The following is a 16,751-nucleotide window of genomic DNA, read 5'->3' as shown; positions in this document are numbered from 1 at the left end:
AAATATAAGTAAAAAGTTCATTTTTAATGGTAAATATGTAATTAAGTACCAACATATTTTATTATTTCTTTTTTTTCCCCTCTCACATCTTCCCCTTGGGTTTAATCTTCTTTGCTGAAGATTATCCATTTATATAGTGGCTCTCAACCAGAGGCAGTTTTGTGCCCCCAGGAGGCATTTATTGATGTCTGGACACATTTTTGGTTCTCGCAGCTGTGGTGGGGGGGTGCTGCAACTGGCATCTACTGGGTAGAGACCGGGCATACTGCTAAACATCCTACAGTGTACCAGGCAATCCCTCCACAAAGAATGATCAGGCTCGAAACGTTAATAGGTTGAGAAACCCTGCATCAGTAGTGCTTTCAGTAGGGATTCTGTGGGTGGTAAACTTTCTTAGACTTTGCATATTTTAAAATGTCTATATTTCACTCTCAGTTTTGAATGACTTTAGTTAGGTATAGAATTCTAGGTTGACGGTTCAAAAAGATGACGACTATTACTCTGTTGACTTTTGATGTCTTAGCTTTTTCCTTGGTTTTTTGCAGTTTTGCTACAACATATCCACGTTTGAATTTATTTGTATTTATCCTGTTTGGCCCTTGGGACATACTTTAAATCCAAAGCCTCATATCTTTCTTAAATTTTGAAAAACTTCCAGAAATTATCTTTTAACTTATTGCTTTTCTGTTGTTTGCTCTATTCTTACCCCCAACTAAGAAAAAACTATTGAACATTTATTGGACCCTCTCTATTTTCTGTATCTTAAGCCTTCATTTTTTATTTTTCTGGGCTTATATTTATATAAATGCTTTAGAATCAATGGTCTCTCCAGTTATGTACAGTTAAAAGTTTTGTATATATTGAGTTTTTCTCCCAGACACTATTTTTAGTCCCATGATTTCTATTTTTTTCTTTTTTGGATCTTTCTACCCTTGTTTCATTCTTTCCTTTTAATAATTTGTCATTCATTTCTAAGGATGTTATTCTTTCCTTTATCTCTTTGAGGATACTAAACAGCATATTTATTTACGTTATTAGCCAAGTTGTTCAATTATTTTAATGTCTTCTAAAATGAATTCATCTTCTCATTGTTGATTTTGTTGCTTGTCTTTCAGTGTAAGGTTCTTTTTTTAAAAAAATGTTGATTTATAGAATTATTTTAGTTGGGAAGCCCACTGGCTAAACTATAATGTTAGTGATTGTGAAGTCAACTCAGTATTAAGCTTTCTTGACACCTACGAGAAGACCCCCATTAATTTTGGAACAGGGAACTGTTCTGAGGAGAGACAGAGTTAATGCTCTGTCATGAACACTAAAGAGATGAACATACCTATCCAGAGCTTGTCTACCAGTGGGCTGGCTTTGAACAAGGCTATTGTTACTGCCAAATTGGATCACTGTTTTAAGTAAATGGATAGTTCTAAACTTCTATGGAGGATACTCTTTTTCAAGGAAGGAAAGAGGGATTTTTGGCTATTGCCTGTATCAAAATGGATTCAGGGGTAAGGGACCTATTTCCCCCCATCTTGATCCAATCCCTAACTAATATCACCCGTGAGATTCGATGGGTAGCCAGCTCCCAGTGGAGTCTTAAAAAGTCCTGACCATTTGGAAAAAAATCTGAAGTCACATTTGATCCTGTTGACTCTTGCTTGTGCTTATCAATTACAGGACACTTGACTGGTGGACAACAGACAGGTGCAATATGATTAATGGAACAGACGGAGATACTTTTCACCCATTAATAACCAAAGATGAAGTACTTTATGTCTTTCCATCTGATTTTTGCAGGTAAGAACTTTAAAAACAAGTACTTTGATTGCCAGGCCACTAAAAGTGTGAGGAATATATGGAGCTACACGTATTAGGCATGCATATGCATGTTTAATCAATGGTAAATGCTGATGGCATATTGAGAGACAATGTAGAGTAGTGGTTCACAGCACGGACCACAGAACCTGACTGCATTGGTTTGAATACTGGCTCTGCCACTTATGGCTGTGTGACCTTGAGAAAGTTATTTAACCACTCTGTGCCTTACGTTCCTCATTTATAAAATAAGGATAAAAATAGTTGCCTACCGTGGGAATTGTTAAAAGGGCAAATGAGTTACTGTTAGTAAAATACTTAGCCCAGGGCCTGTCACACTAAATAATATTAAGTGTTGGCTCTTAGTTACTATAAAATTCTCTGTCAAGCACTAAATTTTTCTTGGTCTTTTTCCAGTGAATAGGTAATCTCTATATAGAAGATAAATAAATCATACTGTTGTTCATAGTTGAGTTTATAGGTATTTGCTTAACTATAACCTTGCCTTTGATCATATCTATTCTCACTTGCCCTGTAATCTCTCCCTCTCTCCTGTCTACTCTTTCTCTACAAACGAACATGATATACTCTTTGTGGGAAGAAGGCAGCATGCTCTACACCCTGTTTCCCATCTCGCCATCATCCACTGTGCCTTCTCTCACTCAGCACCCTTGAACTGCTTGAATGACTGGCTGACTCATGAAGCCTCCACTTCCCCTCTCACTCACTCCTGTAAGGCTTTTTATGAAACTTCTCAAAATCAGAAATGGCTCAGTCTCATTTGATACTGTTGATTAGATATTCTCAAGAATTGCTATTCTTCTGGTGTTTCATATCTCACATAATTGCTCTACCTACCCAGTCAGCCCTGCCAGAAACACTGGTGACACTGTAAATCTTCCTCCCCTTTTGCATGTAATCAGGCACCAAATCCTATCGATTCCTCCTCAGAAATAACTCTTGCATTCACTTATCCCTCCCTGACCCCACTATCTGTGCCATGGTTTAGACCCTTTCCATCTTGCATACAGAATAGCACAGTCACCTTCTAGCTGGCTGCTCCATTCAAAAAATATTTGTGAAAGGACTGAAGGAAGAGAAAATGCATTTGAGTGCAATTGAGTGAGACAAGGGAACTTAGAAGGACAGTAGGAGGTTTTTTTGTTTTGTTTTGTTTTCTAAAAATTTGGCACAGAGGAAACACATTCCTATCTGGTACAACCACTTTGAAGAACCTTTTAGAATGTTTAGTAAAACCAAAGACGTGCAAACTCCGTAATTCTGCACTTCTGTCCTATGTAGATTCCCCGACCTGAAGAACTCTTGTGGATACATGCAAGGAAACATAGAAATGTTCATTGCTACACTGTTTGTAGTAGTGAAAAACTGGAAGCAATCTAAGTGCTTATAAAAAGGAGGACATAAATAAATTCTGGTGTATTCATAAGATGGAACATCATATAGGATTTAAAGTATAAGAACCAGAGCTATGTACATTAATGTAAAAATGTCTTTAAAATATAATGTTGAATGAAGAAGCAAGTTACAGAAAGAGAATGTGGTATACTATTTATTAACATTTAAAAATAGCACACAGTGCCACATATTGTTTATGAATATGCATATATGTAAAAGAAAAAAAAAAAACCTGCTTGGGAAATATAAACCCCAAATTCAGGATCGTGGTTCCTTCTGGGACGCAGAGAGGGACCAGAATCGGGAGTGTTATACAGAGAGCTTCAGTTGTATCTATAATATATTTTTTTGTTTATCTGAGTGTATGTGTTACAAAAGGTATTTATTATATTTTCTCTATTTTTCTGTTTGCCTGAAATAGTTTGTTTAAAAAAATGCTGCAGTGGTGGGATGTGCATTGCCAGGCAATCCCGTGTTATTCACAGTCCTGTGAGACGTATCCCCCCTCTGGTTCAAAGACGAAAAAATGAGGCGCAGAAAACAATTTCTCTCGGCCTTTACATGAAGGGCTTAAGGATTAGTTAAAACAACGCACCTGTGTATGTGAAAGTGCTCTGTCGGTTACAGGTCCCCACCCCCCACTACCTGAAAGCAGAGCGTTCCCATGACACCTTTCGTAAGCCGATTTGCCATAAAGCGAAGAAGCAATTACTACCACTAATTTATATGGAAAAAATTTTGAGTATTGCCAGACACAAAAAAGAACCTACCAAATCATACCAAATACACTTAATTACGTCCAGTTTTCTACATGAAGTCTAACAGCTTACGAGCTCTCAGGCTTTTCTGATACCTTAGGACACATCTAGCTAATAGATCGAGTGAAAGCACAGATACTCACAGACATAGTTCACAGCTCTGGGCTTGAGGCTGAGATGCTGGGAGGAGTTCCCGGGGAAGGAGCTTGGCGGGGCCACTTTCCTTGCTTGGGGTGCGCACTGCCTCTAAATGGCTGGCTGCAAAACAAATGCTGAATATTATTTTCACTTTTTGCCTTCTTTCATAATAGCGAAAATCCTCTTTGGATTTCTTTTCGGTTATAAAAAAACAGGTGCTAATGTAGGTTTTTTGTAAAAGCAAGGTGGTGTAATGTGAGCTTTTGAAAAGCGGGGGATACCTGTACTCAAGGGCTACGCAAACATGGGTGGTTAGTATTTTATGCGATCACTGTTTGAAACTCCCTAATGACTGAAAGCAGAATTATGTTGACCATTGAAATAAATGACTGGGGAAAAATATGGAAACTATTTTTATTTGGGGAAAATGGGTATCACGGTATATGGTATTCTAACCAAATATCTGTCTAACAGGGCACTTTTCCAGGCCTTGGGAATCTCCAGGCCAAGCCCTTCACCACCTCTTCTGCTTCGGCTTTGCGTCTGCTTTACCCTTGCCTCCTTTTCTTTGCTTCTGCCTCATCCATGCTGACACGTGTCCCTGCTGGTCTAAACCACTCTTAATTTCTTTCAAGCTCAGTCTCCATTCTATATGTCACCCGGATGTTCTACCACACATTATGGTTTTTTCTTGGCATTGTTTGGATATTATCATACTTGCTACCTCTTAAACATCTTTCATTACAGTTCATCTTCTACTGTACTACGTATTAAATGGGCTGAGCTCCTTTCCAACTTTCTTCTGCATCTTCATTGTCCACTTACCCCCTAAGCTTTTAGCCCTGTTGTACCTGAGAACTGTTGCTAACTTCCTGATCAGGCCAGGTGGTGCTGCCGGGAGCCCACACTGACTTTTTGTTCTAACTTCCTAACAGGTCAGTATATATAACTTTCAGTGACTTTGAGAGCGTAGAGGGACTGCCTGCCTTTCGGTATACGGTGCCTGAAGAAATATTAGCCAATACCTCAGACAATGCCGGCTTCTGTATACCTGCAGGAAACTGCCTGGGCTCAGGAGTTCTGAATGTCAGCGTCTGCAAGAATGGTAAGCGACGATAGGATTAGGAGTGTTTGGAATGCAGGATTGGTGTTCTTCAACAGTGTTGTCAGCCCAACAGAAAAACGGTTCTGACCTTTCAACACCATGTTTTATAACATGGCTATTGTCACGCAGGGTGTCATGCGGGGTCTCTGCTCCCACTCCCTACATAAGAACGCAGGTCATGATGAGGCCATAAAGGAACACCCACGGAGCCATAGGTTGGGGAGTCATATCACTCTATTCTCGCTGGAGGCTGGGTTAGAGACACAGGAAGCAGGAGCCACACTGTTTGCAACCCTCACTTCTCCGCTTGCTAGCTCAGCCACCATCTTCTTGTTAGCCCCCATTTTCTGCTATCGTAGCCACGGCAGTTATATTAGTGGCCAATGGCTCACTGGTTACAGCTGACAGCCAACTAGCCACAGCCGATGGCCATCCAATCACAGTTGATGGCCATTTAGTACCTGAGCCAGCACCTCTCCATATGAGGATGAGAGGCTGGAAACTGCACTCCTGGCTCTGTCCCCACAGCTATAGAATGGTAAAAAAAGAAAAAAAAAAGAAAGAAAAGAAAATTACTGGCTTTCCTGTAATGTTTTTTATTGCTAGAATGCCATGTTGTGTTTTTTCTGGGCAGTAGTTTGAAAGTCCTAATAGTAATAATAGCTCATGTTTACCAGGACTTCCTAGTTAGAACCAATCACTGTTTTAAGGGCTTTACATATTTACATATAGTTAACACATGTAATGCATTAACTGGCTTCATATGCAAAACCATGCTAAAAAGAAAAAGCGGAGAAGTTGGTAATGAGAAAGTACAGTATCTTGGTAAAGAGTCTCAGTGATTTCGAAGCAGAGTTCGTTTTAAACCCTGATAGCACATTTCCCAGTGTTTCTTAAGGTCTGAACTACTCCGCTCCTTTGCATGAATGAGGCGGAATTACTGGTGGTACAGCCAACGTAAGCATTTTCATCTTGAGGACTAGTTTCAACAATCACGTTGCATAATTATTCACAGTAGCTTTGCTAGAGAGACATCCAGTGGCCTCTTTTTATAGTGGTGGAACCAGGGATCAGAGAGGCAACATGATTTTTATAAAATTGTGGAGACAGCCAGGAATGCAATTTCCAGGCTCTCAGCCTCACATAGAAAGGTGCTCACTCGGGTAGTAAATGGCCATCAATTGTGATTGCATGGCCATCAGCTGTGGCTAGTTGGCCATCAGTTGTAACCAGTGAGCCATTGGCCACTAATATAACTGCCATGGCTTCGCTAGCAGAAAATGGTGGCTAGCAAGAAGATGGTGACTGAGCTGGCAAGCGTGGATTGCAGCTAGCAAGTGGGGTTGGTTGGCTGGTAGAAAAGGAGACAGCAGGTTGCAGATCGTGTGGCTCCTGCTTCCTGTGTCTCCAACCCAGCCACCAGCAAGAATATACTAGTATGACTCCCCTATCCATGGCTCCGTGGGTGTTCCTTTTTGGCCTCACCATACCCTGCGTTCTTATGTGGGGAGCTGGACTAGAGACTCTGCAGGCCGCCCCACATGACAAAAATCCTAATCTTTCAGAAAGTCCCTGCTGAAACTAGCGTCTCTTCATATTCATACTGTGATTCTTTTTAGGATACAATTCCTCTTTACAGTTTCTCTTGAGAAACTTTGTAACCCCTTTCTCCTGAATAAACTTGTCCTTTTCTCCTGAATAAAGCAATGTGCTAACTTTTGCCCTCTTGTGTAATTGGTTTGAAAATCTCCCTTTGCGATAAATCTGAGGTCAGCAGTATCCGCCCTATCCAATGGAGCATTGCCTCCCAAACCCTGCCTTGCATCAGGCTTATCTAGAGACTCATTAAAAATATTTGTTCCAGGGCCCAAACTCTAGGGCCCCAGAATCTGTCTTTTTCACATGAACTCCAGGTGATTCTCATGAAGATAGTGCCTACGTATTTGGGAAGCACTGTGCCGGGGAGCATAGCACCCCTTACCTGGAGATAAGACCAAAGGTAAAGGGAAACAGGTTCCTGCTTCTGACCTCTCCTGCTGTCTTCCTGGGTGAATAGTCCTAATAGAGCCCTGCCCACCCAGCCCAGGTACCTCTGTCTCCGGACACAAATGTAGATATATTTTTCTTGTTTTGTGAACAGTTTGCTTCCTCAAGAAGTTGATGTCAGAATCAATAGAAAGATTCTACTTTGCAAGAGTCAAACCTCTTGCTACAATTTTTTTCCTCTTGCCTCTTTATGTATTCCCAAATGTGGACTGAAAGGTTAAACTCTCCAGGGTTATCCTCAAGTGTTTTAAATTCTCTAGGGGAACATTTTGGGTAGTGGGATGAATGAGTGTTCTGGAGTCAGGCAGATCTGAGTTTGAGTCCTATTCTAATTGTTAGTACATTGGTCAAGTTGATTAAGGAGGGTTCCAAACATCAGTTTTCTCATCCATAAGATGGGGCAATTCTAACTTTCTTGGAAGTTGTGTGAAGATTAGAGATCGTGGATGTATAATACTCAGAACAGTGTCTGGCCCTTATTAAACCCTCAATAGATTTTTAAACATACATTTTAGAGGTGACTGTAGGTCACAAAGAAGGAAATTATGGCTTTGTGAAACCGTTTTAGGAGTAAAGAGCAAAACCCTTGTGTATGTGACAGATGATATGTATCTTGAACCATGGGCTAGTAGATATGTAAGTTGATTTAAATTACTTGCTAATAAGCTAATTTCTCTAAAAATATATTTTCCCAGCAGCAATTATTGGGTACCTCTCTCCTCTTCAATAACAAAATCTAGACTAGATATCCTTTAATAGCTTGTTTCCCTATTTGTTTCTTAAAATGAATAGGAGAAAAAAAACCAGAATCTTCATGTGGGCAGACCTTGATCTAGTCAGAGGCTGGGCAGATATCAGGACCAGGCTAAATCTTAAAAAATTCTGCAGGAGAACAAAGCCTATTTTAGGTAAAACAAAAACAGAAAGCAAGCAACAAAAAGTCCACTTACTGGTAGAGAATGATAGTTGAAACAAGTGCTTTCAAATGAAACAGGCTTAATTCAATTAGAATTCTGCCTCCGTTACCTGATCATTGGATGTCTCTGTGGCTGAATCTTTTAACTTCTCTGAACCTCAGTTTCCTCAAACGCAAAATGAAGATAATAGTTCTAACTTAATAGGGCTGTTGGGAACATTCATTAAAATAATGTGTATCGAGCATTTACATTTTATACATTCAGTAAATGTTTGTTGAAGAATAGACAATTTAGCCAGGACTTCAGTATATATTGTGGAATAAAATAACGAGATGTCAGAAAGTGAAGTATGAATCCTGAACTAAGAGGTGTGGAATGGAACTTGAGCCTGCCCCCTCCCACCCAAGTTTACTTAATGGATGACTCCCCCACTACCTTAGGAACCAGGTTTGCAGTCAGCAACTTTACAATCATCTTAGCCTTTTTAGAACCCCATCATTCATTTCTGTTTTCCTTAAAACGCAGGTGCACCTATTATTTTGTCTTTCCCACACTTCTACCAAGCAGATGAGAAGTTTGTTTCTGCCATAGAAGGCATGCATCCAAATAAGGACAATCATGAGACGTTTGTGGACATCAATCCTGTGAGTACACGCCTCTTCCTGCACAGAGCACGTGTTTCCTTCTGTCTGTGCAGTGTTCACTGGTTTAGACCTTAGCAGTCTCAAGAAATACACTTTTTTTTATTGGGCAATATTGAGGAACAGTGTGTTTTTCCAGGACCCATCAGCTCCAAGTCAAGTCGTTGTTTTCAATCTAGTTGTGGAGGGTGCAGCTCACTGGCCCATGTAGGAATCGAACCGGTGATCTGTTATGAACACTGCGCTCTAACCAACTGAGCCAACTGGCTGCCCTAAGAAATACACTTTTTCCTTTCATATGTGATCAAGTGGAGGAAACTCAGCTCCATGCAATGTGATGCATAGTCTCATAGTCCTGTAATTAGAAGGCTGAATTCTGTGGATCTAATATACGAAACACCAGCACACCTGCTTTTACAAAAAAGCAACAGTGAAAGTTCCATCACTGAAAACAACTAAGATTGGACCCAGGTAACCTGCTCAATCTCTGTCACCAGCTTTGGACCTGAACATGCATACATGTCTCTCATTGGGGCACAAGTCAACAAAGTGGAAGACATTTCTCTGCCCGTTGCCAAAAATGTTTTGATTGAAATTTAAATACTCGTATATAGATTAGCTTCAGTCACTTTTGGCAAACCCCTTCCTACAGGTACTTTTGAAGAGTTTATTATATATTATTAGTTTAAAAGGCACCAGATATACATACACTTAAATCCTATATTCATGGAGGAGAAAAACAAAAACCATGTTAAAAAGATGTGTGTATTATTTCATAATGTGACAGTAGGAACTCTCACTGTAGGAACTGAATTTAAGGTCAGATATCTTCATTCTTGGGCTGTTGAACACATGACATAATAAAAGAAAAGCGAAAACATTCTTTTAGCACAGCAGTGTCTGGAGACTTCACGCTTAGCTACACTCACTGCATTTGTATCTGAGAAATTGTGGTCTTATTTTTTTGTGGATGAGATCAGGTGCGGTTTTTTTCCCTTTTCTCTCTTAGCCATCAGTAAGTTCTTTTTCATCAACCGGACTATTAATAGGTGCTTGTTGCCAAGGCTAAGGCCTCAGTCCTATAACCTTCGTGCAGAGGTGGAGCTGCCATGGGGAAGATGACAGTAACTGCTTTTCCTGCTGGGTGGGCTGTGACCATACTTGGGTACCATTCTCTGGCAGTGACCACTGTCCTCCTGACAGAGTATCTGTTGGATCTCCCATCAGCCCGGGTCATCTAGGGCTTTGTTTTTCAAAGTGGCAGCATCCTGGGAGTTTGTTAGAAATACCCAATCTCAGGCCCCACCCCAGACCTACTGAATCAGAATTTGCATTTTAACAAAACCTCACATGCACATTAAAGTTTGAGAAATATTGACCTACCAGGCACCTAAAATAACCCACAGTTCTCATTCTGTTCTGGGGTCAGTTTTCCTTTGTCCCGCTGTGCGTATCAAACATGGTAGCGGTCACTCTGTTTATCAAAACCACACAGAAATGAATCGTGCTCTATTGAAAAGAAAAGTGTGTTTGTGGTTTTAATAATGTTTTCTTTCCACTTCTCTGATTTGCAGTTGACTGGTGTTATCCTAAGAGCAGCCAAGAGGTTCCAAATCAACGTTTATGTCGAAAAACTAGATGACTTCATGTAAGTTTTGCTTCTTTCTTCCAAGGCAAAGGGCAGTTTTGCTACATTAACTTTCAGGGATTGGCATGACCAGCATTTTCTCAGGTTACTTTGGTCTTGGAATTTATCTGTTTTACCTTACCAAATATAGAGATAGCGCTTTCCATGGATCAGGCATTGTTCTAAGTACTTGACATACATTAACTCATTTGTTCCTTACAATGACCCTGTATTATCCTCATTTTACAAATGAGCCAAATTGAGACCCAGAGAGGTTAAATAACTTTTCACAAAGCTAGTGAGGCTACAGGATCTGCTCTTACTCACTCCACTTAGCTTTTCCCTCATCTTAAGTCTGGTTGCCTCCCTTTCTTTCTTTCCCACTGCCCAGCCACAAGCTCCACTTGGATAGTTAAAATGGTCTCTTGAGTCCCGCCTTTCCTCCCCACACACTCCATCTAAAAACCACTATTTAATTAGGATTCCTAAATACAGTCTACTGCTCAAACTTTTCAATGGGAATTGTTGGGATATGAGAAAATGCTTATGATTTAATGTTGAATGAAAAACAGGATGTAAAACTATACAGCATATGTATCTATTTTTTCTATCTATGTACGTATGTATGTATATATCTATCATCTATCCATCTATAAAACTTGGTTGATTCCCCCATTGAACTTGCCAGATTGAACCCCACATGTCATGGATCTTTCTAGGAAGCAAATGCGTTTGGCAAGAATGCATTTTGTCACTTGTGTGGCAGTATAATTTAGTAGTTAAGGTCTAGAGCTGTGGAATCAAAATGGAATTACTGTCTTGGCTCCATCACTTGCTCATGTTGGTCTTGGGCATATTATGTGAACCATAAATTCCTCGTCTTAAACCTGGGACAGTAATAACTACTGCATGGGACTACTATAGGAATTAAATGAGACGATGTCACCAAAACACCAGACCGAGCTGGTGCATGGTAAATGCTCAGTAAGTGATTGCTCTGGGCTCTTGTGAAGAGAATATTTAGCGGCCTGGTTACAAAACCTTCTGAGGACGGACAGCATTGTTCTGCCCTCCATAGCAGGGGTGTCCAAACTTTTTTCAATGGTTTTCACCAAGGGCCATATGCAGTAAAATACACAAACAGCCGGGGCCCTCACTCGAGGTGAAGTGCATATTGCCTCACCTGGTTTATTTAAGTAAACTAAATATATTTTTGGAATTTGCTGCGGGCCAATTAACAATGGATTGTGGACCGCGGGCCACAGTTTGGACACCCCTGCTCCATAGCCTCCCCGTTGATAACTCTTGGGAGGATAGTAATCACCCGGGTGAATTTGTTTTCAGCATCTTGTGTTTTGATAAAAACATTTTACATAAATGTGCAACACTTGGAATTTCTAGACTGACAGATTGGAATCTATCTTCTGATTGATATGTTTGCAAAGATAACTAAGAAGTCTGCATGAGTTTCGAGTAATTCAATGAAATAAGTGTGTTGGAATTTTCATATAAACTTGTCTCTCCAGACCAGTGTGCCATCACAATGAGGATGTCTATAAAATGATCTCATCTTTTGTCTTTGTAGCGAAACGGGAAACATTAGAACCATGGTTTTCCCGGTGATGCATGTCAATGAGGTGAGTCCTGGGAGAGAGCCACCAGTATGTTTTACTTGTGGAAGCTTGGGAATCTTTCATTATGAGATCTGCTGTTGTAGCTATGTGTCATTTAAGATGTGAGAAAGGGGGAAAGGTGATTTGCAAAAACCTGTTTATCCTCAGAAAATTTATGTGTTTGCGTGAAGCCACCTATGACTGAGATTTGAAAATGTCAGAAAGAGATTCCCTTTCCCACAAACATGTTTGGGTGAAACTCCCTTCTGGGAAGCCAGTTATGTAAGGCACAAAATGCAAAGGTCAGCGAAGCAATGTGAGACACTGCTGAAACAGAATAAATAGCCAACTCTCAGAGAGATGTCCAATTAAACCTTTCTTTGTGTCTCCTCCTTTTTGAAACCCTGCCAGTTTGTAAAATGTCATCATTTTACTGTTCCTTAGTTGAGGAGGAAAAGAGTAAAATTAAAATAACTGGCAACATTAATAAAAATTTGTTTGAGGTGGTTAAAGAAATGGTTTAAAAAAAATGTGATACATGCCCATTAATTTCAGGGATACATGGTTGCTTCAGCCTTCATAGCATAGAGTTTTTTCTACTTACTGGTAAACACACATATATCATGAATTACAGGAAACAGATCCTGTCTTACTTCAAATAAAAGGAGTTTCCCTGAAGAAATATCTCTTTCACTGTGTGCCCACAGAAATTTTATGTCTAAATATTAGGTGTAAATTGAAATTTCTTAAATAAAAGTGTATTTTGAAAGTTCAGAAAACATTCACTTTTTAAAACACCTGCGATAAGTTATTTTCTGAATCACATATCACATTTACTGTAGTTCTGTCTCCTTAGTTTCCCTGTCTCTTCCAGCCAATTTTGAGGGGAAAATTGCTGGGGTTTTCTCCCTCAATAAATTCTCAATTGGCTGGCTTTTGTTTTTAATAGCAGCATTTTTTAAAGTTTATATTATTTTTCTCTTTTCCCTAAAAATACATGTTCTTTGTATAAAATTTAGTAACAAAGATTAGCAAGAAGAAGGAACATTAAAGTCATTTTTCACAAAACCAGAGCCAGACTGACATGTTTTTAACTTGTTTTATTTTCCTCAACGTGTTGTAAAATTTTTTCTAATAGCAACTTTGTAAAAAAAAAAAAATGTCAATTTAATGGTTTACAGTTTGTAAAACTAACATGTGTTCTTTATAAAACTCTTAGGAAACTAAAAAAAATATTTAAAAAGTGAACCACTGATGAGCTTATCACTTAGAGAGAAATGCAATTGACATCTGCTTATGTTGCCTCAGTATTTTTCTGGTTTTAATATTACATAGTTGAGACCATACTGTAGACACAGCTTTATATCTTTCTCTGTTTATTTAGCATTTTATTGGTAGCCACATTTATAAACTTTTGAGGAGTTTATGATTACATTGCTAAGAGAAGGCGCTCATTGTTTCATAGGAAAAATTCAGGCAATGTTTACCAATTTACAAGACCTATATTGTAGTTGATCCTGGGTCGTCATTATTATTTGCAGGGAGGAGAATGAAAGCAGGGCTTTTTGAAAATGAGGAATGGCCCTGCTCTGCCAGCTTATGTTCATAGTTGCGGCATATTTGAAGTCCCTTTCACTCGAACTTTTGCTTTGATTTTTTTTTGTTAAAGACCCTATTGATTCCAGGGAGACCTGAAACTGGCTTTGGAGGTTGCACTCCCACTCCTTTCTTCCAGAGGAGGAGACTCTGACCTTGATGGGCTTTGGCCAGTTATTGGAAAAACCAACCCTAGGTCCCCGAGCTCTACCTCAATCCAATGCAAATTGAGCCTGAATTAAGCGCAAAGTCCCATTTGTTGCTAATAATTTTTATGTAATTAAGCTTTTTAGATACCTCACCCATGACAGTTTAAGGTGATAATACCTTTGCCCTTCATACAGAAAGTGTTATTCTAGAACATTTCCTTAGTTAGAATACCCTCTGGAACTCTGGTTAGCCTCAAGTCTTCCCCTGAACACTTTCTGTTGAGACCTCTGATTAGTATAGATGTAACCAAGAGAGAAATTGTACTTTCCCCATACCATTGTTACAGTGTTTCATTCATTAAATCTACCTACATTAATTGAGCACCCACTGTGCAGGGTGCTATACCCAGTGTTGAGGTGACTGAAATAAAATGATTGCCTTCGAAACCCTCACAGTCACAAGGAGACCAACATGTAAAGAGAGAGTTACAATGCAGAGTGAGAAGACAGTGATGGAGGATTTCGGAGAGTGAGCTGGAAGCACAGAAAAAGGGCCTTTAACCAGGCCAGAGGTGACCAGAGAAAACCGGAAGGAGGTTAGGCTGAGCTGGAGTTTGAAGAACGAATTGAAGTTGTCTGATACAAAACACAAGATGATATTATCTCAGTATTTCTGAATACTTTTTCTGTCCTCCTTCCAACCTATTTTGAGAGTAAAACTTGTCTTCAGGAGAAAAGGGGAGCTGTTAATGAATAAATGCCCCCTCTAGTTATTCTAATTTATAAATGGGTTTTCAGTATCTCTGGCTTGCTAACAGAAGAACATACCCAAATTGGGTTTAATGATTTGGAAGAAAGATACAGAAGAAAAAAAAAACTTTACACACCGGATATTTAGTAATCAAGGCAATACTATTTTCTTGCCCCTTCTAGAGTGTTCTCATTGATAAAGAGACTGCAAGTCGACTGAAGTCTGTGATTAACACTACTTTGATCGTCACCAACATACCGTACATTGTCATGGCGCTGGGTGTGTTCTTCGGTTTGGTCTTCACCTGGCTTGCATGCCGAGGACAGAGATCCGGGGATGAGGTGAGCAGTGACTGAAGGAATTTCTTTCTTAGTGGGTAACTTTGTCTGAAAAATTCAACTGGTCTTCATTGAGGGGCTGTCAGCTGGCTCATTAGGGTGGGTTCTGCGGTTTTATGCTGGGCACAGTGATTTCATGGTTAAATGACTGCTGGACCAAATGAGAAGCAAGGGAAGTTTGTCAAAGAAGGAGTGATAGAATGGTAGTGTCCAATGTTTGGGGCTCTCTTGATGAAAATGGGTCTCTGGGAGTAAGCTTAATATCTTTGAAAATAATCTGAAAGAAGAGGAAAAATGTATAACAGCCAAGCACCTGGGCTTTGGTGTCAGACTGCCTGTGTTCAAATCCAGGTTCTGTCACTTACTAGCTGTACAACCCTGGAAACTGCACCTCAGTTTCTTCATCTGTAAAATGGGATAATACTCCCCTCCCATTCCCCCCCCCCCCCAGGAGTTTTTCATGAAGATTAGATGATACAGTAAGTATAAAGCACTTGGCCCAGCGTTAGCAGTTAGCACAAACTCAAACATTAGTTACATGATAAAACAGCCATAAGATTATAGCGCAAGGCAACCAGAAACCTGCTTGGAAAGAGTCCCTGATATAGTATTGGAAGATACCTACCACTGAGTGATCATTACATAATAAATGATTAACGCAGAGTTATAGTTACTTTCCTAGAGGGATAGGAACAACCCCAAATAGATGGAATAAACAGAGTTAGCGGGACCTCCCTAAGTGACCAGCAGGCCAACCCAGGGGTCTAACTACTTTTAATGAGCCTTTTCTATAAGAGCCTTTCTTAAATTTTCAGCAGCTTCCCTTTTTGCAACAAAGATTGTTTTTGTGTTTTTGTTTGTTTTGTTTTTTTTGCTCCTAGCTGTCTCAACTAAGTATCTTCGACACATAGAAATATGAAATGAAATAGGTTAAAACCATCTGAATCATATTAGCCTAGATTTCCCTATCTTCCATTTTCTTCTGTTATGTGTCTTAACCCATGCCCATCACGTTAGCACGAATTAGATGTAAGGAAACTGCTTTGCCATTTCTACCTGTGGATCTTACCTCCAGTCTGACATTGGACAGTCACTGAGATTTTCATAAGCACAGATGAAAGCCCATGTAAATGTTGTCACTACTCCTACAATTAACCATCTTCACGTAGTCAGCAAGCAAACAATTACTGAGCACCCACCACCATTTCAAAGACATTGTTCTCTGGTGGTGTCAAGCCAAGAAGAAGCGAATTCAATAGAGTGTGATGAGGGTTATCATCTGGGTGAATATAAGGAAGGGGACTGCCCAGGATCCAGGTGGGGTGGTCAGAGCAGGCCTCCTTGAGAGGGTTAGGGCTGAATGTTAAAGGAAGAGCAAGAAGAAACAGGCCAAGGGAACACAGAGGTGAGTGGGACTTCCTATCAGCTTCTCCCTCCACCACCCCGTCCCTCCACTTTTCACATGGGCAGAAGTTTCTGACATGAACACCTAAATTCACTGTCCGCTTTCTTCTGAGTCACAGGCAACTGCAGATGAAAGAGCACCTCTCATACGAACCTAACCATGGCCTGAGTCTAATGAAGGAACCGTGTTGTGTCGTCTTGACCTGAACCACAATGTGGGGAAACCGTCCGTGTCCTCACAGGCTTGTTGTCTGTTAGGAGAGGAGGGAGAAGACCCAGAGCTGGCAAGTGATGAGAACATTCTGGCTGGAGGTGAAAGGATATGTTGGCCCTTAGGCTTTATAAAATCCTGTGGTCCCTGACCAATTGTTTTGTTTTTCATGTCTAGCAAGTATTTAAATAAACTCTTGTACAGTACATTTTTTTGGTTGTTGGATGCTGGT

At 40.0% G+C, this 16,751-nt stretch overlaps 1 protein-coding gene across 1 annotated transcript in view; it reads left to right on the top strand.

The window, feature by feature from the left end:
* SCARB2 (scavenger receptor class B member 2) overlaps nt 1–16,727 on the top strand; it is a 54,212-nt gene extending 37,485 nt beyond the window's left edge. Inside the window, exons 6-12 of the mRNA XM_019720445.3 lie at nt 1,672–1,791; nt 5,057–5,226; nt 8,715–8,833; nt 10,405–10,478; nt 12,043–12,094; nt 14,749–14,907; nt 16,428–16,727. Coding sequence (XP_019576004.3) covers nt 1,672–1,791; nt 5,057–5,226; nt 8,715–8,833; nt 10,405–10,478; nt 12,043–12,094; nt 14,749–14,907; nt 16,428–16,466 — 733 coding nt within the window. The 3' untranslated portion in view covers nt 16,467–16,727. The remainder of the gene's footprint in view (nt 1–1,671; nt 1,792–5,056; nt 5,227–8,714; nt 8,834–10,404; nt 10,479–12,042; nt 12,095–14,748; nt 14,908–16,427) is intronic.
* The last annotated feature ends 24 nt before the right edge of the window (nt 16,728–16,751 follow it).

Source organism: Rhinolophus sinicus, chromosome 1 (genome assembly GCF_057876585.1).
Source record: "Rhinolophus sinicus isolate RSI-liver-muscle chromosome 1, RSI-T2T, whole genome shotgun sequence".
Taxonomy (NCBI): domain Eukaryota; kingdom Metazoa; phylum Chordata; class Mammalia; order Chiroptera; family Rhinolophidae; genus Rhinolophus; species Rhinolophus sinicus.
The sequence above is the reverse complement of the archived record's forward strand: the minus strand, read 5'-3'. Positions and strand labels throughout refer to the sequence as shown.